The sequence below is a fragment of the Sabethes cyaneus genome, chromosome 2 (assembly GCF_943734655.1).
Source record: "Sabethes cyaneus chromosome 2, idSabCyanKW18_F2, whole genome shotgun sequence".
NCBI classification, from domain to species: Eukaryota; Metazoa; Arthropoda; class Insecta; order Diptera; family Culicidae; genus Sabethes; species Sabethes cyaneus.
Window position 1 is genome coordinate 79,244,335 of NC_071354.1, and position 16,495 is coordinate 79,260,829.

The window sequence follows — 16,495 nt, forward strand, 5'->3', positions numbered from 1 at the left end:
GACGTTCAGCCGAGGAGGATGGCTTTGACGTGTTTGGTATACGGTTGACAGTTTTGAGCGCACATATACTGATACTAGGTGGTGGTCACAGTAATGTCAGAGAAGAACCAGCTTTTTATAAAAACGTGGTCAATTTGGTTCATTGTACGTTAGTCAGGTGATCTCCAGGTGGCTTTGTAGATATCTTTGCGTGGGAAAAAGGTGCTTCCGATGACCAGGACTCGGGAAGCTGCGAAGTTTATACATCGTTGGTCGTTATCGTCCGTGTCGATGTGCAGGCTATGAGGTCCTATCATCGGTCTATACATTTCTTCCCTACCGACCTGGGGGTTCATATCGCCGATGACGATCTTGATGTCCCAAAGCAAACACCTGTCGTACGTTACATCCAGCTGTGCGTAAAACGCTTTCTTAATCACCTTCTCTCCTTTGCAACATATTTTCTGCAGAGCTACAAGGCCAAGTTTACGCCCAGCTAGCACCAACTCGTATATCAGTGTATAAAATTTTTGTAAATATCTCTTAACAAATTCGAAAGCGTAACTAAAGCTTGTTAAAGTGGGCCCAATTGGATTTTCTATCGTATATAATGATAATAACTGACGTATATATGACATACAGATGATTAGCGTAGAATTGTATAGCATTACAGAGGGAGTTGCGCTAAATCGGATATTATTGTATATAATTACTTATATAGTCGTAACGGTTATAATTATTCCTAATCACGTATAGCGCCTCCAAAATAGTACGAATATGCCAATTTTGCGCATTAAATACGATTTATTAGCATGTATATCGGTACATAATGCTGCTTTTTATATTTTATATACATATGAAAATGATAGCTGGGCGGGGTACAAACTGTTCGAACAGCACCCCGTCACCACCTGCGAAATTTAGCGATCTGCAGTCGTCCTTGTTTCGTCGCCTAGGTCGATGCCGAATATTCCGATTTGTGTTTTCTTGAATGTTTTAGTAAGGCGGGTTTGGCTAGAATGCTTTATTAAGGCTTCGCTATCGAGTCTCGTGATGGCGCTGCCATCTTAAGCTGGAATCACATGGACCGTCAGCAAACATCAACGGCAACATAAGGGAACGGAACGTCAGAGATGGTCGCATACATGCTCAGTGTGTGCATTCACACGAGTACCTTGACGTTCCGTGATATGACGTTCCGGACGCGAGTGAATGCGCACATAGTGCCGAGACAACACAGTGCCTTCTTCCCTGTTGGTACACGACTTTAGTTGCTGATTACCCGATCTACGCTAAGATTGCTCGTGTTCTGGCTGGTACAACGAGGAGATAGGGAAAGGAGTTGCTGGATAAGAGGCTAAGGACTGGCTAACGGTATATAGGGTAATTGACTAAGTTGTGTATAGGGTAATTGTAGAGTTAATTATTAAAGGGTGTCCCACATCAAATTGCACCACGGAAGAAACGCTGTAGAAAATTACTCATTGGGTCTTTTCTCTTGAACATTTGATTACAAGTAGTTTAGAGTGTATTGTTTACACTCTATTTTTATAGTGATCAGTTTTTCAAAAATTGGAAAAATGGCGTCACCCGAAAAGCAACGTCGCGAATTTGTTTTGCGCAAGCACCTGGAAAATCCTCAACTCTCTCATCATGAATGATGAGACTTACGTCAAGGCGGACTTCCGGTAACTTCCGGGGCTACTGTACTTCTCCGCCCAGCACAAGTTTGATGTTCCGGAGGAAGTAAGAATACAGAAACTTACATAGTTTGCCAAGAAATACATGATTTGGCCAAGAAATACATCATGTGGCAAACGGAGTGGGCCGTTCGTGACTACCGGGGCTGTAAACGGGCAGATCTACCTCTAGGAGTGTTTACAGAAGCATCTGCCTTCTCTGTCGAAGCAATACGAGGGCCCTACGATCTTCTTGCCGAATCTACCTTCGTGCCAATATTCAAAGGATGTATTGGAGTGGTACGAAACCAACGGAGTCACCCTCGTACCCAAGGACATGAACACCTCCAACGCACCAGAACTAAGGGCCATCGAAAAATACTAGGCTTTTATGAAGCAAGTACTACGTAGGCATCCCAAGGAGGTCAAGTCTGAGGAAGACAAGAAGAAAAAGTGGATTTCCGTACAGATGAAGCGGTATCTAGGTTGTACAAAACTTTTTTGAGTGGAGTTAACCGTAAGTTGCGATCATACGGTTATGATATTGAAGTTGAATGAAACAAATATGCCAAAAGCTTACTAATGGGTTATATTTTATTGTCTGAAAGTTGTCGGTCAATTAGGTAATTTTCTACAGCGTTTATTCCGTGGTGCAATTTGATGTGGGACACCCTTTATCAATAATGTTGTTGAAGAAAGTATAGTTTTATCTTTTGTATTTATGGCGCTATGGGGCTGCTATCTCCAACGCTCTTTTTGCTGCCAACAATATTGCAACTTTATAGAGCCATCTCATTCATATCATTCATACTTTATAAGGCTTGATATTAAAAAATTCAAGCAGAAAATGAGACAGTTCCAACCCAGAGCATGCCAGTGATACAGTGTACATACCCCTTAACAAAACTAATAGCTTAAAGTAAACAACAAATCAATGGGTCACTTATCAAGTACTACAACGGTTGCAATTGCAGTAGTGTAGCTAATGTCTAGACATGTCTTAATATTTCCATAAAATTTCTTATCAAATTCTGTGTCAAGATGCTGTCGTTAAAATATATTTAATTCGACAAGAAACGACATTTAGAGGCGCATAGGATTTAAGTGAGAACGAATTGCCACTTTGTGCGTGAATAACCGGATGGTTGAAGAATTTGCACTCGTTATTTCATACCGAAATCGTGCCGTTCACTGTAGTAATTGATTACGCGAACGTGATTTTCACCAAGTCACATCCTATGTGGGCACAGGTCCAATCGTTTCAACTTAGGTATATCTATTTTATTTTTCAAATAAAAATAGTTGCAATTGCAATTCTATTCTCTACAACGATAAATTCTAATCTTTGTTTCTAACATGTAGTCAATTTAAAAGCTATTAATAGCGCCAAATACAAGGCTAACACTCCTTTCTCGTTCCCGGAAAAATAGTTCTGAATATGGCTGACATCGTTATCGGCCCTGAAAATACTGGAGGTTTCATAAAGAAAATGTCACGTTGCACCCCAATCACGCAGCTGAACTAAGTGCAGTACTCTTAGCAACAGCAACAATATCAGCATATTTGCCTACTGTAAATTACAACAATATAAATAAACCTAATCTTTCTGGCGCAATATATTATTTTTGGATTCAGATGCAATCTTGGTCTAGACACCAACCTCGCATGGGTTCAACTTCCTGAGGGACTTGAAGGATTTTAATAACTTACATATGATTTTCCTAATCTGGAATTTTTTTTCTCATTACTTCCTTTTCAGACGTACATGGCACCCTGGCTGTCGATATTCGGCGATTTCACTAAAGACGCTTCTGCGATGTACAACAACTTTCGTGTGTACGGCACCGGTCTGCTATGCGTTATGGGTAAATACAGTTATAATTGGAAATAAACATTATTGATATAACGACAACACAACGGAGCTCGGAGGACTGGAATTAACTGGAAACTTTGAAAGTAGAAAATTTACAAAAAAAATATCATCAACTTACACGTATCGAAAGGAACTTGTTTTGTTCCTTCAAACAAAATGTTATATCTCTTTTGCAAAGAGTTTGCAAACGCAATATTGACGAAAAAAATATTTTCTCTCATCTTGCATCTGCTACAGTATCGAATTCACAATTCGACCGTTTTAATCAGTTTTTTTCTGGGTCGGGAAGGACATCTCATCGGAACAAATGTCTACAGACTTCCGCATTCGAAATACATGTGAAACAACAAAAAATAGATTCTTCAAAGCCCTTAAAACAAAATATGACTAGCAATCCTGCAAAATATATCGCCGAACTAAACCTTGGCTTCACGAATAATTTAGTTTTCGCACAAATCGTCGAAGATACGTTTACACGATACGATACGATTGCGAAGGCAGATATATATTCATGTTCCCGTGCGTGTAGTCATTGTCAACGGCGAAATAATGCCACCCATAAATCATGCATATTTGCTATGTGACCGCCCCTCGTTGCCACCCGTACAAGATGCATCCTATTTATGTCTTTGGTCCTTCAGCAGCGGTAGCGCGGACGCGGTAGCACGGCATGCTTGTAATCCGGATACCGTGCTGAAGTGGACCGGTTGGATTAATTTATATCGCGGAAACGATAAATAAATCACGTCCTGTAGAGCAAATCTGTACAAGTTCGAGCCGGTTTTCGCGATGGCCACCGGGGCAGCAGATGGTTCAAGTGGTGGCTGGCGGTATATGTGTGCGCACGTACGTGCGATGTGCCTACAGAGTCATATATACATACGTACAATCATGTTGAATTCGATATTCAACTTCGTGTTCGTCGTTAGCAGAATGACGACAGCGGCGGTGCTGTTCCGGCGAATGATTGTGATGGACCAAGGATAAAGGAATAGGCTATTTCGATTAATTTATGGAACAGAACAGTAAATGGGTTGACCCAATTAGGCATCCGTTTTGGGTCTTGATCTATTGATTTGTCGTATGTTTTTTTCCTACTTTTTTTAGTTCGCATTGCAGCAGCCGTCATATTATAACATTGTTAATCATCCACATTTGATAATTAATAAAATGTTACTTTTTAATTTGAAAATGTGAAAGATTTTGATTTCATCAACATTAAAATTTTATTATTGCAGTATTACTATTGCATATATTGCAATATGCAATGTTATTGCAATATTAACGTACGTGGTTCTGAATTTTCAGCGTTCTTAAATAAAATCTTGGATACTTACGGGTTAATATGAGTTTTTCGCTTTTGTACATTATAATTTCCCTTTTTATCCCAAAAGAAACGAGAATTACAATTTCTCATTCTTATTTTTTCTGATTAACAAAATTTTTCCTCTCGGCTCTGCAATTAAGTAGCATTCCAAATGAATATTATGTAAATATATTATGATTAAGGGCTTAATTTTAGCCTGTAAGCTACGCTAAACTTGCGTTCAATTTAATTTTTGCATCATATGTGATACGGGAAAAAGCATATGGAACGCAACTTACCATTTATATTCAGTACACCTGCCGGTTCACCACGTATGCCGATGCATATTGCATCCAATTTATCATGCAAATTGAACCAATCAACAACAGGCCTATAGATAAGCGATACAGAAAATCTAGTCACTGAGTTACGGCCGAACAGAAACTATATCTACCAAACAGAATTAATTGTGACCCTTCCTGTCGTTGCCAATTTATTCCTCTGTGCGTTTGTTTCCTACGCACAGCGAATCTGCGTCCAGTGAGTGGCCAGTGGCCACACATATCCAACCAGCATCCTGAGCTCAGATGCCCACACAACACATCTAAATTCGTTGCAACACGGCTATATTTTCCTTTATTCTTCCGTCCAGGTCTGATCGTGTACGTGGGCGTAAAATTCGTGAACAAATTCGCAACCGTCGCCCTGGCCTGTGTCATATTCTCCATCATTGCGGTTTACGCCGGTATCATCAACAACGTCGATGGAAACGATAAGCTATTGTAAGTGTGCAGTGATATTTTCACCAGACCAGACATGTTTTCTGCGAGAGGTATTCATGCTCCATCAAATCCTGATCCTGCGCTTTTTCGGGCCCCGAAAAAGTGCCTTCTTGCTTGCAAAGCCAAAATTTAATCCACTTTCGAATATGCTTTAACTTATCAAACCAGTTTCTCCATTGTTTGAACTACAGTGGCATTATTGTATCGTTTAAACTTTTTCTTTCCAGCATGTGCGTACTCGGAAAACGTCTACTGAAGGATATTGCCGTTGACAATTGCACCAAGGAGGCGGGCGGACCACTCTACAATGTATTCTGCGAAAACGGCGAATGTGACCCCTACTTCCTCCGTAAGTGGCACTGCGGAAAATTTAATTTATTCCTCAAGAAAGCACATTTCATGTTCATGCTCTTGTTGTGCTCTGCTTCTTTTCTATTAAATTTCGCTTCCAGAGCAAAACGTTTCACTCGTGCGAGGCATCAAGGGACTTAAAAGTGGTGTGTTTTTCGAAAATCTGTTTCCGTCGTTTTTACAAGTGAGTATCCATTAGCGTCTATCCTAAGCGAGGGTACCCGGACGAAACTGATTGCTCGCTTGCAATGTTGGAATGTACGGGTGGTCGAAGTCATGCTGGAACAATTTTTTGTCCAACCACTCGACCGCGGCTCGACAGTTTCCGAGTACAGGAAGCTGAGCACGTAAACTAATTATGTTTGATATCGTTTTTTATTTTTTTTTTATTATCATCGTTTCCGTAGGAAGGGCAGTACATCTCTTACGGTTTGGACCCGGAACACATCGAGCCAATGGACAGACCAACGTACAATCAAGTTTACGCCGATCTTACCACCGCATTTACGATATTGATCGGTATCTTCTTCCCCTCGGTAACAGGTAAGTTAATTTAAAGTAGCTACGTTTTATACGATACCATTTACGTGGTTTAAAGTTTGAACAGTTTGATTTTATTATTAAATTTCCTCTGCTCTGCTCTCTTGATGCAAAATTTATGGTCATTGACTTGTAAAGTACAATGCGTCTCCACCATTTGTAAAATGATGGAGTCAATCAATTATAGTTTCAATCTGGTCACGAAGGTGTCTTCAAAAATATTGCTCTAATATGAATGGAAGCAAATAATCACTTTAAAATTCGACTATGAACAAACGTGTTATAGCAAGGTTCTGTTTTTAAGTCCAACTTTGTTAAGAAAATATCTCTTCCTTCAATCACTCCGAGCAAAAGGAAGAACTAAAGTGGATCAAATGTCTACTCCGGTAAGTGCATGTACGTGACTCGTCAAATGTCAGCCGAATTTTGCGGACACGCCTTAAAGTTGGTTGCTGCTAGCATTTAAGCACCGTCGTAAGCTGTCTCTTCTAAATTTACAAAAATATGTTCCCCGCGGGTACATGTCGCCAAAAGGTAAACGTGAAATGGAGATTTATGGCTGAATAAAGTACAATAATTTATTTCCCCACGCCCGCCGAGCGACATGGGAATGCTTAGCTAATTCAAGCGGTAAATTAATAACCAAGAAGTTCACCACTTGGGCTTGCTATGGAAGCAGTGATAATGAAGTTGCTTTAACTAACCATAAAGCGGAGGAGAGAAGCAAATAGTTTTCAGTATGTTGATTTCCTCCTTTTATTCAACCTGACTTCCTGAACCTATTTAATGGTTTAACGAAAAATTGGTTTATCTTTTTATACACGAACAAACAAGACACATCACTTATGATTCTTACAAAACATTAAAAGTACCTTTTTCGCTAACCGGTTTCGGGTTTGATCCAACCCATCTACGGAGCGGTGGTCGACGTTAAGCAAAAAAGTCAATTTATAAGTATCTTTTTATACTTGTTATTTACTAAAAATGTATTATGAAACAATCAGTTTATCAAAACAGTAAATACATTATGGGCATTCATTTGACAATATGCATTTTTTTCATCAAAATTTAAGCAAAGCAATTTAGATTGCTTGATTTTTTTGTGTTTAAAATGGTTTTAACCCAACAGTCACCACTACCTCTAAATTTTTAGCTTTAATATTTATTCAAGTTTCACATTTTAGTACTGAATAAAGTTGCGTAGATACTAAATAAAAACAGCATGTCAAAATAATCAAATTCTCAACTCGAAAAGCTCGCTGCGCTTGTTGTGAACTGAGAAGCTCCGTACAACCGAACGGAGTTTAAAACAACAGACTGGGAAACTTTTTCCCAACATGACAACACAGAATACTCAGCCGTTGCCATTGAAACGCTCGATTCCAGCAGTGGCTACCAGAACCAAGGAAAACTCACTCAAAAAAATATCCTTCCACTACGATCCGGTGTTTGGCTTTCCCCTAGTGCAGGGTGTTTTTCCTCCGGAGTCAAACTTCTCAAGCAGCTGCCAGCGCTCTAAAACCTGCATGGAGTTTTTCGTTTTGGCTTCTTTTTTTTTCATTACTACACTCCACTGCTTCACGTGATATCAAGAGGACGGAAAATTCGCCACGTATATACTGTGTTTCACAAAATTGGAAACATGCTGGCAATGATGATGGTTTTTAAACCTTTCCGTATTCCCTACAGAAGAGATCATAGTCGTTCAATCAGACCGAATAGACCAAGCTTACTGGTTCGATGTCGATTTTGATTGAGAAAATCAGAAAATTATTCTAGGAGTGAATAAAAGCTGAAAAGTTTGGTTTGTTTTAACACGGATTAAATTTATTACTCTATTTACTTATTTGGTTGTTTATCCACCAACTTCGGTGAACGTAATACAGATTGCTTATTTAACTGATTAATTTAAGCCTCGAATTCTTACATTTAATATACTTCGGGATAAAGTAGAATCAAATATATCACAGACATCATAGGACACTGGCTCTGAACTCAACTCTAAGCTCTAACTCTGACTCTGACTCTGACTCTGACTCTAATTCTGACTCGGACCTCTGACTCCGATTCTGACCCTGACTCTGACTTCTGACTCTGACCTCTGATTCTAACATTGACTCTGACTCTGGCTCTGACCTTAACTCTAACTCCGACTTTGATTCTGGCCTCTAACTCTGACCTCTGACTGACACTGACACTGACTCTGATTTTGACTTTGATTCTGGTCCTGATTCGGACTCTGACTTCTGACTCTGAGTCTCTGACCTGTGATTCTAACTCTAACTTTGACACTGATTCTGACTCTGACTCTGATTTTGACTCTGACTGTGACTCTGGCCCTAATTCTGTCTCTGACTTCTGACTCTAACTTTTGACTCTGACCTCTGACTCTGACTCTGACTCTGACTCTGACTCTGACTCTGACTCTGACTCTGACTCTGACTCTGACTCTGACTCTGACTCTGACTCTGACTCTGACTCTGACTCTGCTTTTGATTCTGACTCTGGTCCTAATTCGGACTCTGACTTCTGACTCTCAGTCTCTGACCTGTGACTCTGACTCTAACTTTGACACTGACTCTAACTCTGATTCTGACTCTGACTCTGACTCTGACTCTGACTCTGACTCTGACTCTGACTCTGACTCTGACTCTGACTCTGACTCTGACTCTGACTCTGACTCTGACTCTGACTCTGACTCTAACTCTGACTCTGACTCTGACTCTGACACTGATTCTGACTCTGATGCAGACTCTGATTCTAACTCTAGCTCTGATGTTGACTCTGACTCTGGCCTTGATTCTGACTCTGACTTCTGACTCTGACCTCTGACTCTGACATTGACTCTGACTCTGGCTCTGATTTTAACTCTAACTCCGACTTTGATTCTGACCTCTAACTCTGACTTTGATCCCGACTCTGACTCTGACCCCGATTCTGACTCTGACACTGTCCCTGATTCTGCTACTGGGTCTGACTCTGACTCTGATTCTGTCTCTAACTCTAACTCTGACTCTGACTCTGACTCTGACTCTGACTCTGACTCTGACTCTGACTCTGACTCTGACTCTGACTCTGACTCTGACTCTGACTCTGACTCTGACTCTGACTCTGACTCTGACTCTGACTCTGACTCTGACTCTGACTCTGACTCTAACTCTGACTCTGACTCTGACTCTGACTCTGACTCTGACTCTGACTCTGACTCTGACTCTGACTCTGACTCTGACTCTGACTCTGATTCTGACTCTGACTCTGACTCTGACTCTGACTCTGACTCTGACTCTGACTCTCACTCTGACTCTGACTCTGACTCTGACTCTGACTCTGACTCTGACTCTGACTCTGACTCTGACTCTGACTCTGATTCTGACTCTGACTCTGACTCTGACTGACTTTGACTCTGACTCGGACTCTGACTCGGACTCTGACTCTGATATTGACCTAATTTTGATCTTCATTTTCAGTTTGACTTTGATTTTATTTTGATATCAACTTTGGTTTCAACTTCGACTTCGAGTTTGATTTCGACTTTAATTTGGGTTTGTCTTTGGATTTGGACTTGAAGATCGATGTGAACGTGGACGTGGATGCGTGGACATGGACGTGGACATGGACGTCGACGTGGACGTTGATACGGACATGGACGTCGACGTGGACGTGGACGTGGACGTGGATGCGGACATGGACGTCGACGTGGACGTGGACGTGGACGTGGACGTGGACGTGGACGTGGACGTGGACGTGGACGTGGACGTGGACGTGGACGTGGACGTGGACGTGGACGTGGACGTGGACGTGGACGTGGACGTGGACGTGGACGTGGACGTGGACGTGGACGTGGACGTGGACGTGGACGTGGACGTGGACGTGGACGTGGACGTGGACGTGGACGTGGACGTGGACGTGGACGTGGACGTGGACGTGGACGTGGACGTGGACGTGGACGTGGACGTGGACGTGGACGTGGACGTGGACGTGGACGTGGACGTGGACGTGGACGTGGACGTGGACGTGGACGTGGACGTGGACGTGGACGTGGACGTGGACGTGGACGTGGACGTGGACGTGGACGTGGACGTGGACGTGGACGTGGACGTGGACGTGGACTTGGACTTGGACTTGGACTTGGACTTGGACTTGGACTTGGACTTGGACTTGGACTTGGACTTGGACTTGGACTTGGACTTGGACTTCGGACTTGGACTTCGGACTTTGACTTTGGTCTTGAATTTAGACTTTTCTTTGAACTTCGGCTTAAATTTGGACTTTATTTTGGATTTGAATCTAGATTTGAAATTGGGCTTAAACTTTGCCTTGATTATGGACTAGAATTTGGACTTCGACAAATTTGGACTTTATTTGAACATGAATTAAAACTTGAATTTGACCTTAAATTTGGACTTTGAGTTACATGTCGACATGAATTTGGATTTCATTAAATTTAGACTTTATTTGGACTAGAAGTTGCAATTTAGTCTGGAATTTGAGCTTCATTTCGGATTTGAAGTTAGGTTTGAGTTTATAATTGAATTTAGTCTTTGGACTTTTATCTGAATTTAAACTTGGATTTGGATTTGGACTTGAATTTGGATCAGAATTTGAACTTGAATTTGGACCCGAATTTAAACATGAATTTGGCCATAAATTCGGCTTCGACTTGAATTTGAACCTAAAATTAGGCTTGAATTTGAACCCAAATTTGGACTTGAATTTAGAATTGAATTGGACTTGAATTTAGACTCAATTTAGATTTTAATGAGGACTTGAATTTAGAGCTGCATTTAAACATGAATTTGAACTTGAATTTTGACTAGAATTCAGTCTTCAATTAGTACTTGGCCCGTACTCGTGTGGTCCAATTTTCTAACAAACGCGCTCTCGTGCTAATGAACAGACGCGCATGAGCATCTCTCCGGACTCCCTTCCTTTTTTCATGCATTGGGACAACGTTTGTAAGTGTGTGTTTAGCTATCAGCTACAGTCGTCGCTCGTCATTGCAACCCGAGCAGTGGAAACCGAATGCTCACAAGGGTCCGTGCTCTTCCCCGTGAGGGCTCATACGCGTGCTGTTCATAGCTCACGAGCTGTTAGTCTTGCGAGCGGGCTGCGCAGAACAATGCTGCGAGGCTGTGTGCTCGCGAGTGTGTCTGTAGCAGAAAGTATACACACAGCATCTCAGCGGTTGTTTGTCGTATATTTGCATCAATGGATTAGGCGTTGGATGTTATGCTTCGCACACTCGCTCGCGTACGGGTCGACATCGTCTGCACGATTTGACTTTGATTTAGACTCTAATTTCTACGTTAATTTCGATTCTGATTTCAATTTTGATTTTAATTTCAACTTCGATTTTGATTTGAATTTTTATCGGAATTTGGACCAGGATTTGCACTTGGACTTGGTTACGAACATAAACTGTGATTTGGACTTTCATTTAGACATGGATTTGGACTAGAATTTACATTTGAATTTGGACTTTGACTTGTAATTGGACCTAAAACTACATTTGACTTTTGAACTTGAATTGGGACTTGAATTTGGACTTCAACGCGTGCTATTTTTGGATTTAGGTATGCATTTGAATCTGAATTTGGACTTGAACATAAATGTGCGTTTGGTTTCATTTTGTTCAATAACTGCTTCTACAAAATTTAAGAAAAAATTCTGGCCGCTTTAGAAAATATGTTCAACTTTTGTTTTATTCCTTAAAAAATTATTTTGGAAACTTTAAACTAAATTCTTAAAACGATCATTATACCTATATTCTTTTCAATGTATAAAGTCCATAAATTGAAATTTTTGAGCAATCTTTAACAACAAATAAAATACCAATATTGTTAGAAGATATTTAAAAAACCAAGCATTTTTCAAAATTTCAAACTATGGTTAAAAGTCTCAAACATAAACCATTCTTACAACTAACATGCAATTAACATTCTGTTTGTAGTAGCATTCTAGTTCGATCTCTGATAAAAACAGGAATCCGACGAATGGTGTTTGAATTTATATAATCTGACACTAATTTGGAAGTCTTCTAAAAACCTGGTATGTAACACAATAAACGATTCAAGAACATTTGCATGTATTGTTAAAATTTTCAATAATTCTCTAAAAATGATTTACGAGGAACCATTTCTCTCGAATGTTTGATGCTTTTTCCTAAAACCTTTAATGATCATATTCTCAATCAATGAGCAGATTATGTTCCAAAAAAAACAATTTTAATTGTCCATTCAAAACAAACAACAGTTCACCTGGAAATTTCTACATTGCTGATTATTCCTGCATTTTTATTACCATAATCCCGAAGAGGATTAACTAAATGTTACATTACAATCAGTTGGTTGACTAAAGCAGCAAAATAAATGCTGATTATGCTTACCAAAAACCCGCTCCCCGACTGAAGAGCTTAGCACACTAATTTATCCCTCTCTCTCGCACGCACACACTCTTTCTCTTCCCGCAAAGGTATCATGGCGGGCTCTAACCGATCCGGTGATTTGGCGGACGCACAAAAGAGTATTCCGATCGGTACCATCGGTGCCATCCTGACCACATCGACCGTATATCTGTCCTGTGTGATCCTGTTCGCTGGAACGGTTGACAATTTGCTGCTACGAGACAAGTGAGTATGATAGCATACGGCCGGCCGCAGTGCCATGCCTGTGGGACGGAAAGTAATTCAAGTTGCTCACCGCAAGGATGGCCCATAAATATAACAATTCAATTTATCGCTCATACCGTTCAATCTCCCGGCAGATTCGGACAGTCGATAGGAGGCAAACTGGTCGTCGCAAACATGGCCTGGCCGAACCAATGGGTCATCCTGATTGGGTCCTTTCTTTCGACGCTGGGCGCTGGACTGCAGAGCTTAACCGGTGCCCCGAGGTTGCTGCAGGCCATCGCCAAGGATGGCATCATCCCCTTTCTCGAACCGTTTGCTGTGTCGTCGAAGCGTGGTGAACCGACGCGTGCCCTTGTTCTGACACTGCTAATCTGCCAAAGTGGCATCCTGTTGGGAAACGTCGATCTGCTCGCCCCGCTGCTGTCCATGTTCTTCCTGATGTGCTACGGTTTTGTCAATCTCGCTTGTGCCGTTCAAACTCTTCTGCGGACACCGAACTGGCGACCGCGTTTTAAGTTCTACCACTGGTAAGTTAGTGATAAGAAGTTTATTTTTTTTGCTCCTTTCCTGATGCTGCACGTCAGGTTGAAACGCTTTTCCAAGTACAAAAGATAAATGGATAGTTTCGGTTGAGCGATTATCAGTGAGAAGCATTTCCACAGCAGTTTCGACAAGCGCTTTAATGAATGAATGATTTTTTTTCTGGTTAAAAAAAACTTTCAAAGCAGACTAACGAGCAACTTAAATCGTCCACCAGTAATCGTTTGAAAGCTCAGTACACGCAATTAGGTTGCAGTCTCACCAGAGGATCATTATATTAATGTTGGTTAGACAATTTCGAAAACAGCTGTTAAGTCCATGTCGTTTCAACTAATTGAAATGGACTTTACTCACCCATCCCAGTGGTATAATTTCAATTTATTAGTATCTATTACTCTATGAATTATTTTTCTTTGAACATAAATTTGAGTTGAGTGGTGATAATTGCTTTTTATTTTATTCCAAGAAAACAAATAAAGATGCTGCAAAGTACGAAAGCATCATAAAGTTGAGAGAGAAACTTCCACTATTTACATTACCATGATAATATAAATAAGAAAAATGCTCGTTAAAGCGCAAACCATACATTCACATTACGACACCTCCTTTCAGAGGAAAGCTTTTAGAGATGCATGTTTTCTTACGTACGTTTATGTTTTTTTCTCCAATGTTTTTCCGTCCCCATCGACACTGGACACTGCAAATAATAACTTTTTTTACCACCACCGCGCCGGATCCCGGTACCGGATGCTCCACTCAACAATTGTGCCAATAAATCGAACCGAACACCCGCAACAGGTCTCTGTCGCTCATTGGACTAACGCTGTGCTTGTCGATTATGTTCATGACATCTTGGTATTTCGCACTGATTGCGATGGGTCTGGCTGTGCTGGTCTACAAATACATCGAGTACCGAGGGTAAGTGGCCACCGTGGTTTCCGCAAACCACAAACTATTGTATGAATATATCACATCGCTAATAATCGGTTTGGCTTTCAGATTTTTATATGTGAGGGCAACAGATTTTCTTTTTGATTAATTGTGCTCCGATATTTCATAGTATAATACAGCATAGTAGTAGATTTAATAGGCCAAAATTATTCTCTACTCATGTTTGAGATACTGCGGCTGCGAAATATTTTTTACTGATTATTCAGTTTGTCATTTCACTCTTATTATTGTTATTAAATCGTATTTTAAATTCTCAACTAATAGTTTCTATGAATGTTCACATCATATAAAATTAGGACGTCCGTCCTAAATTTAACTTTTGAAATTTATTAAGTTTTTTTTACTTCTATTGCATCAACATCATAAATCAAATAACTCCATCGATATTGCATTCAGTAGCACACATCATCATCGTTATTATTATCATCATTATAATATCAGCTAGAACTATTTAATACTTACTGCGCTACACCAGCCTGCAATAGTCCAGGCGGAAGCCATCGATTCAAACCTCACACTTGACCGATCAATCACTGTTCCCAATCATCCTCTATCTTTGATCAATAGAGCCGAAAAGGAATGGGGTGACGGAATCCGTGGTATCGCACTGTCGGCCGCCCGCTACTCGCTGCTTCGCCTTGAGGAGGGACCACCGCACACCAAGAACTGGCGACCGCAGATCCTGATGCTGGCCAAGCTGAACGAGGACTTCACGCCAAAGTATCGCAAACTGTTTTCGCTAACGTCACAACTGAAGGCCGGCAAAGGTTTGGTAGTGGTTGTATCGCTTGTGCCGGGCGATTTCACCAGACGTTCCGGTGAAGCCGCTGCCGCCAAGCAAAGCCTCCGCAAAATCATGGAGGAAGAGCGGCTGAAAGGATTTTGCGATGTTATGGTCGCCAACGATGTCGCCGAAGGACTGTCTCATGCGTAAGAAAATTGTCATAACATTAAATCACCTTAACCTCAATCAATGCACGCTTTCCCACCGACAGTGTTCAAACAATCGGTCTTGGCGGTATGAAACCGAACACTGTGATCCTGGGTTGGCCGTACGGTTGGCGTCAGAGTGAAGATGACCGAACTTGGCACGTATTCCTGCAGACTGTTCGCAATGTTAGCGCTGCCCGAATGGCTCTGCTGGTGCCAAAAGGAATTAACTTCTTCCCAGCGTCAGGGGATAAGGTAAGGCTCCACCCTTAATCTTCGATAAAATTTGATGCTTAGACTGATTTTTTTCCACAGATTGCCGGCAACATTGACATCTGGTGGATTGTGCACGATGGCGGCCTGCTGATGTTGCTGCCATTTTTGTTAAAACAACATCGCTCCTGGAAAAACTGCAAGATGCGAATCTTCACTGTCGCACAGATGGAAGACAACTCGATCCAGATCAAAAAAGACCTGAAGATGTTCCTGTACCATCTGCGAATCGAGGCCGAAGTGGAAGTCGTTGAAATGGTAAGTTGTTGGTTTATTCCATTCCCGAGCACACCAAAGGCAAAGGAAGAAAGGCTAATAATATTAGAATAACCCCTTGGTGGTGCTCTAGGTGCCGCTAAGGGATTCAATCCAGTCTATTGTTATTCGAAACATGACACTAACATGAGTGATGTCGACATGCAAGTGGGATTCTCAGATGTTACTTTGCCACTGAATTTGCAACCAGTCTGGCATAATTGAATTTTCAGCACAGAGAAAAAGTCAGAGCATAACGCTTGGAGCAACAAAATCCTTTTGCATCCAGTTTTCCGCTATTGCTCTCTATTTACTTTCTACAACCGAGCGTGGGAGTGCCATGTTAACCGAATGAAACGGAAGCGATTCGAAGTGGCAGTTATGGGCGCACGCGAAAGTAGTGCATAC

General features: G+C 41.2%; 1 protein-coding gene across 3 annotated transcripts in view; it reads left to right on the top strand.

Annotated features, from left to right (window-relative positions):
- The window catches only part of LOC128738513 (solute carrier family 12 member 4), a 427,692-nt gene that overhangs the window by 380,333 nt on the left and 30,864 nt on the right, over positions 1-16,495 (top strand). For all 3 annotated transcript variants that reach the window (XM_053833713.1, XM_053833715.1, XM_053833714.1), the window contains exons 9-19: positions 3,418-3,523; positions 5,490-5,619; positions 5,847-5,968; positions 6,072-6,154; positions 6,378-6,513; positions 12,982-13,138; positions 13,273-13,665; positions 14,477-14,596; positions 15,197-15,559; positions 15,625-15,814; positions 15,875-16,090. In XM_053833713.1, the coding sequence (XP_053689688.1) occupies positions 3,418-3,523; positions 5,490-5,619; positions 5,847-5,968; positions 6,072-6,154; positions 6,378-6,513; positions 12,982-13,138; positions 13,273-13,665; positions 14,477-14,596; positions 15,197-15,559; positions 15,625-15,814; positions 15,875-16,090 (2,016 nt within the window). The remainder of the gene's footprint in view (positions 1-3,417; positions 3,524-5,489; positions 5,620-5,846; positions 5,969-6,071; positions 6,155-6,377; positions 6,514-12,981; positions 13,139-13,272; positions 13,666-14,476; positions 14,597-15,196; positions 15,560-15,624; positions 15,815-15,874; positions 16,091-16,495) is intronic.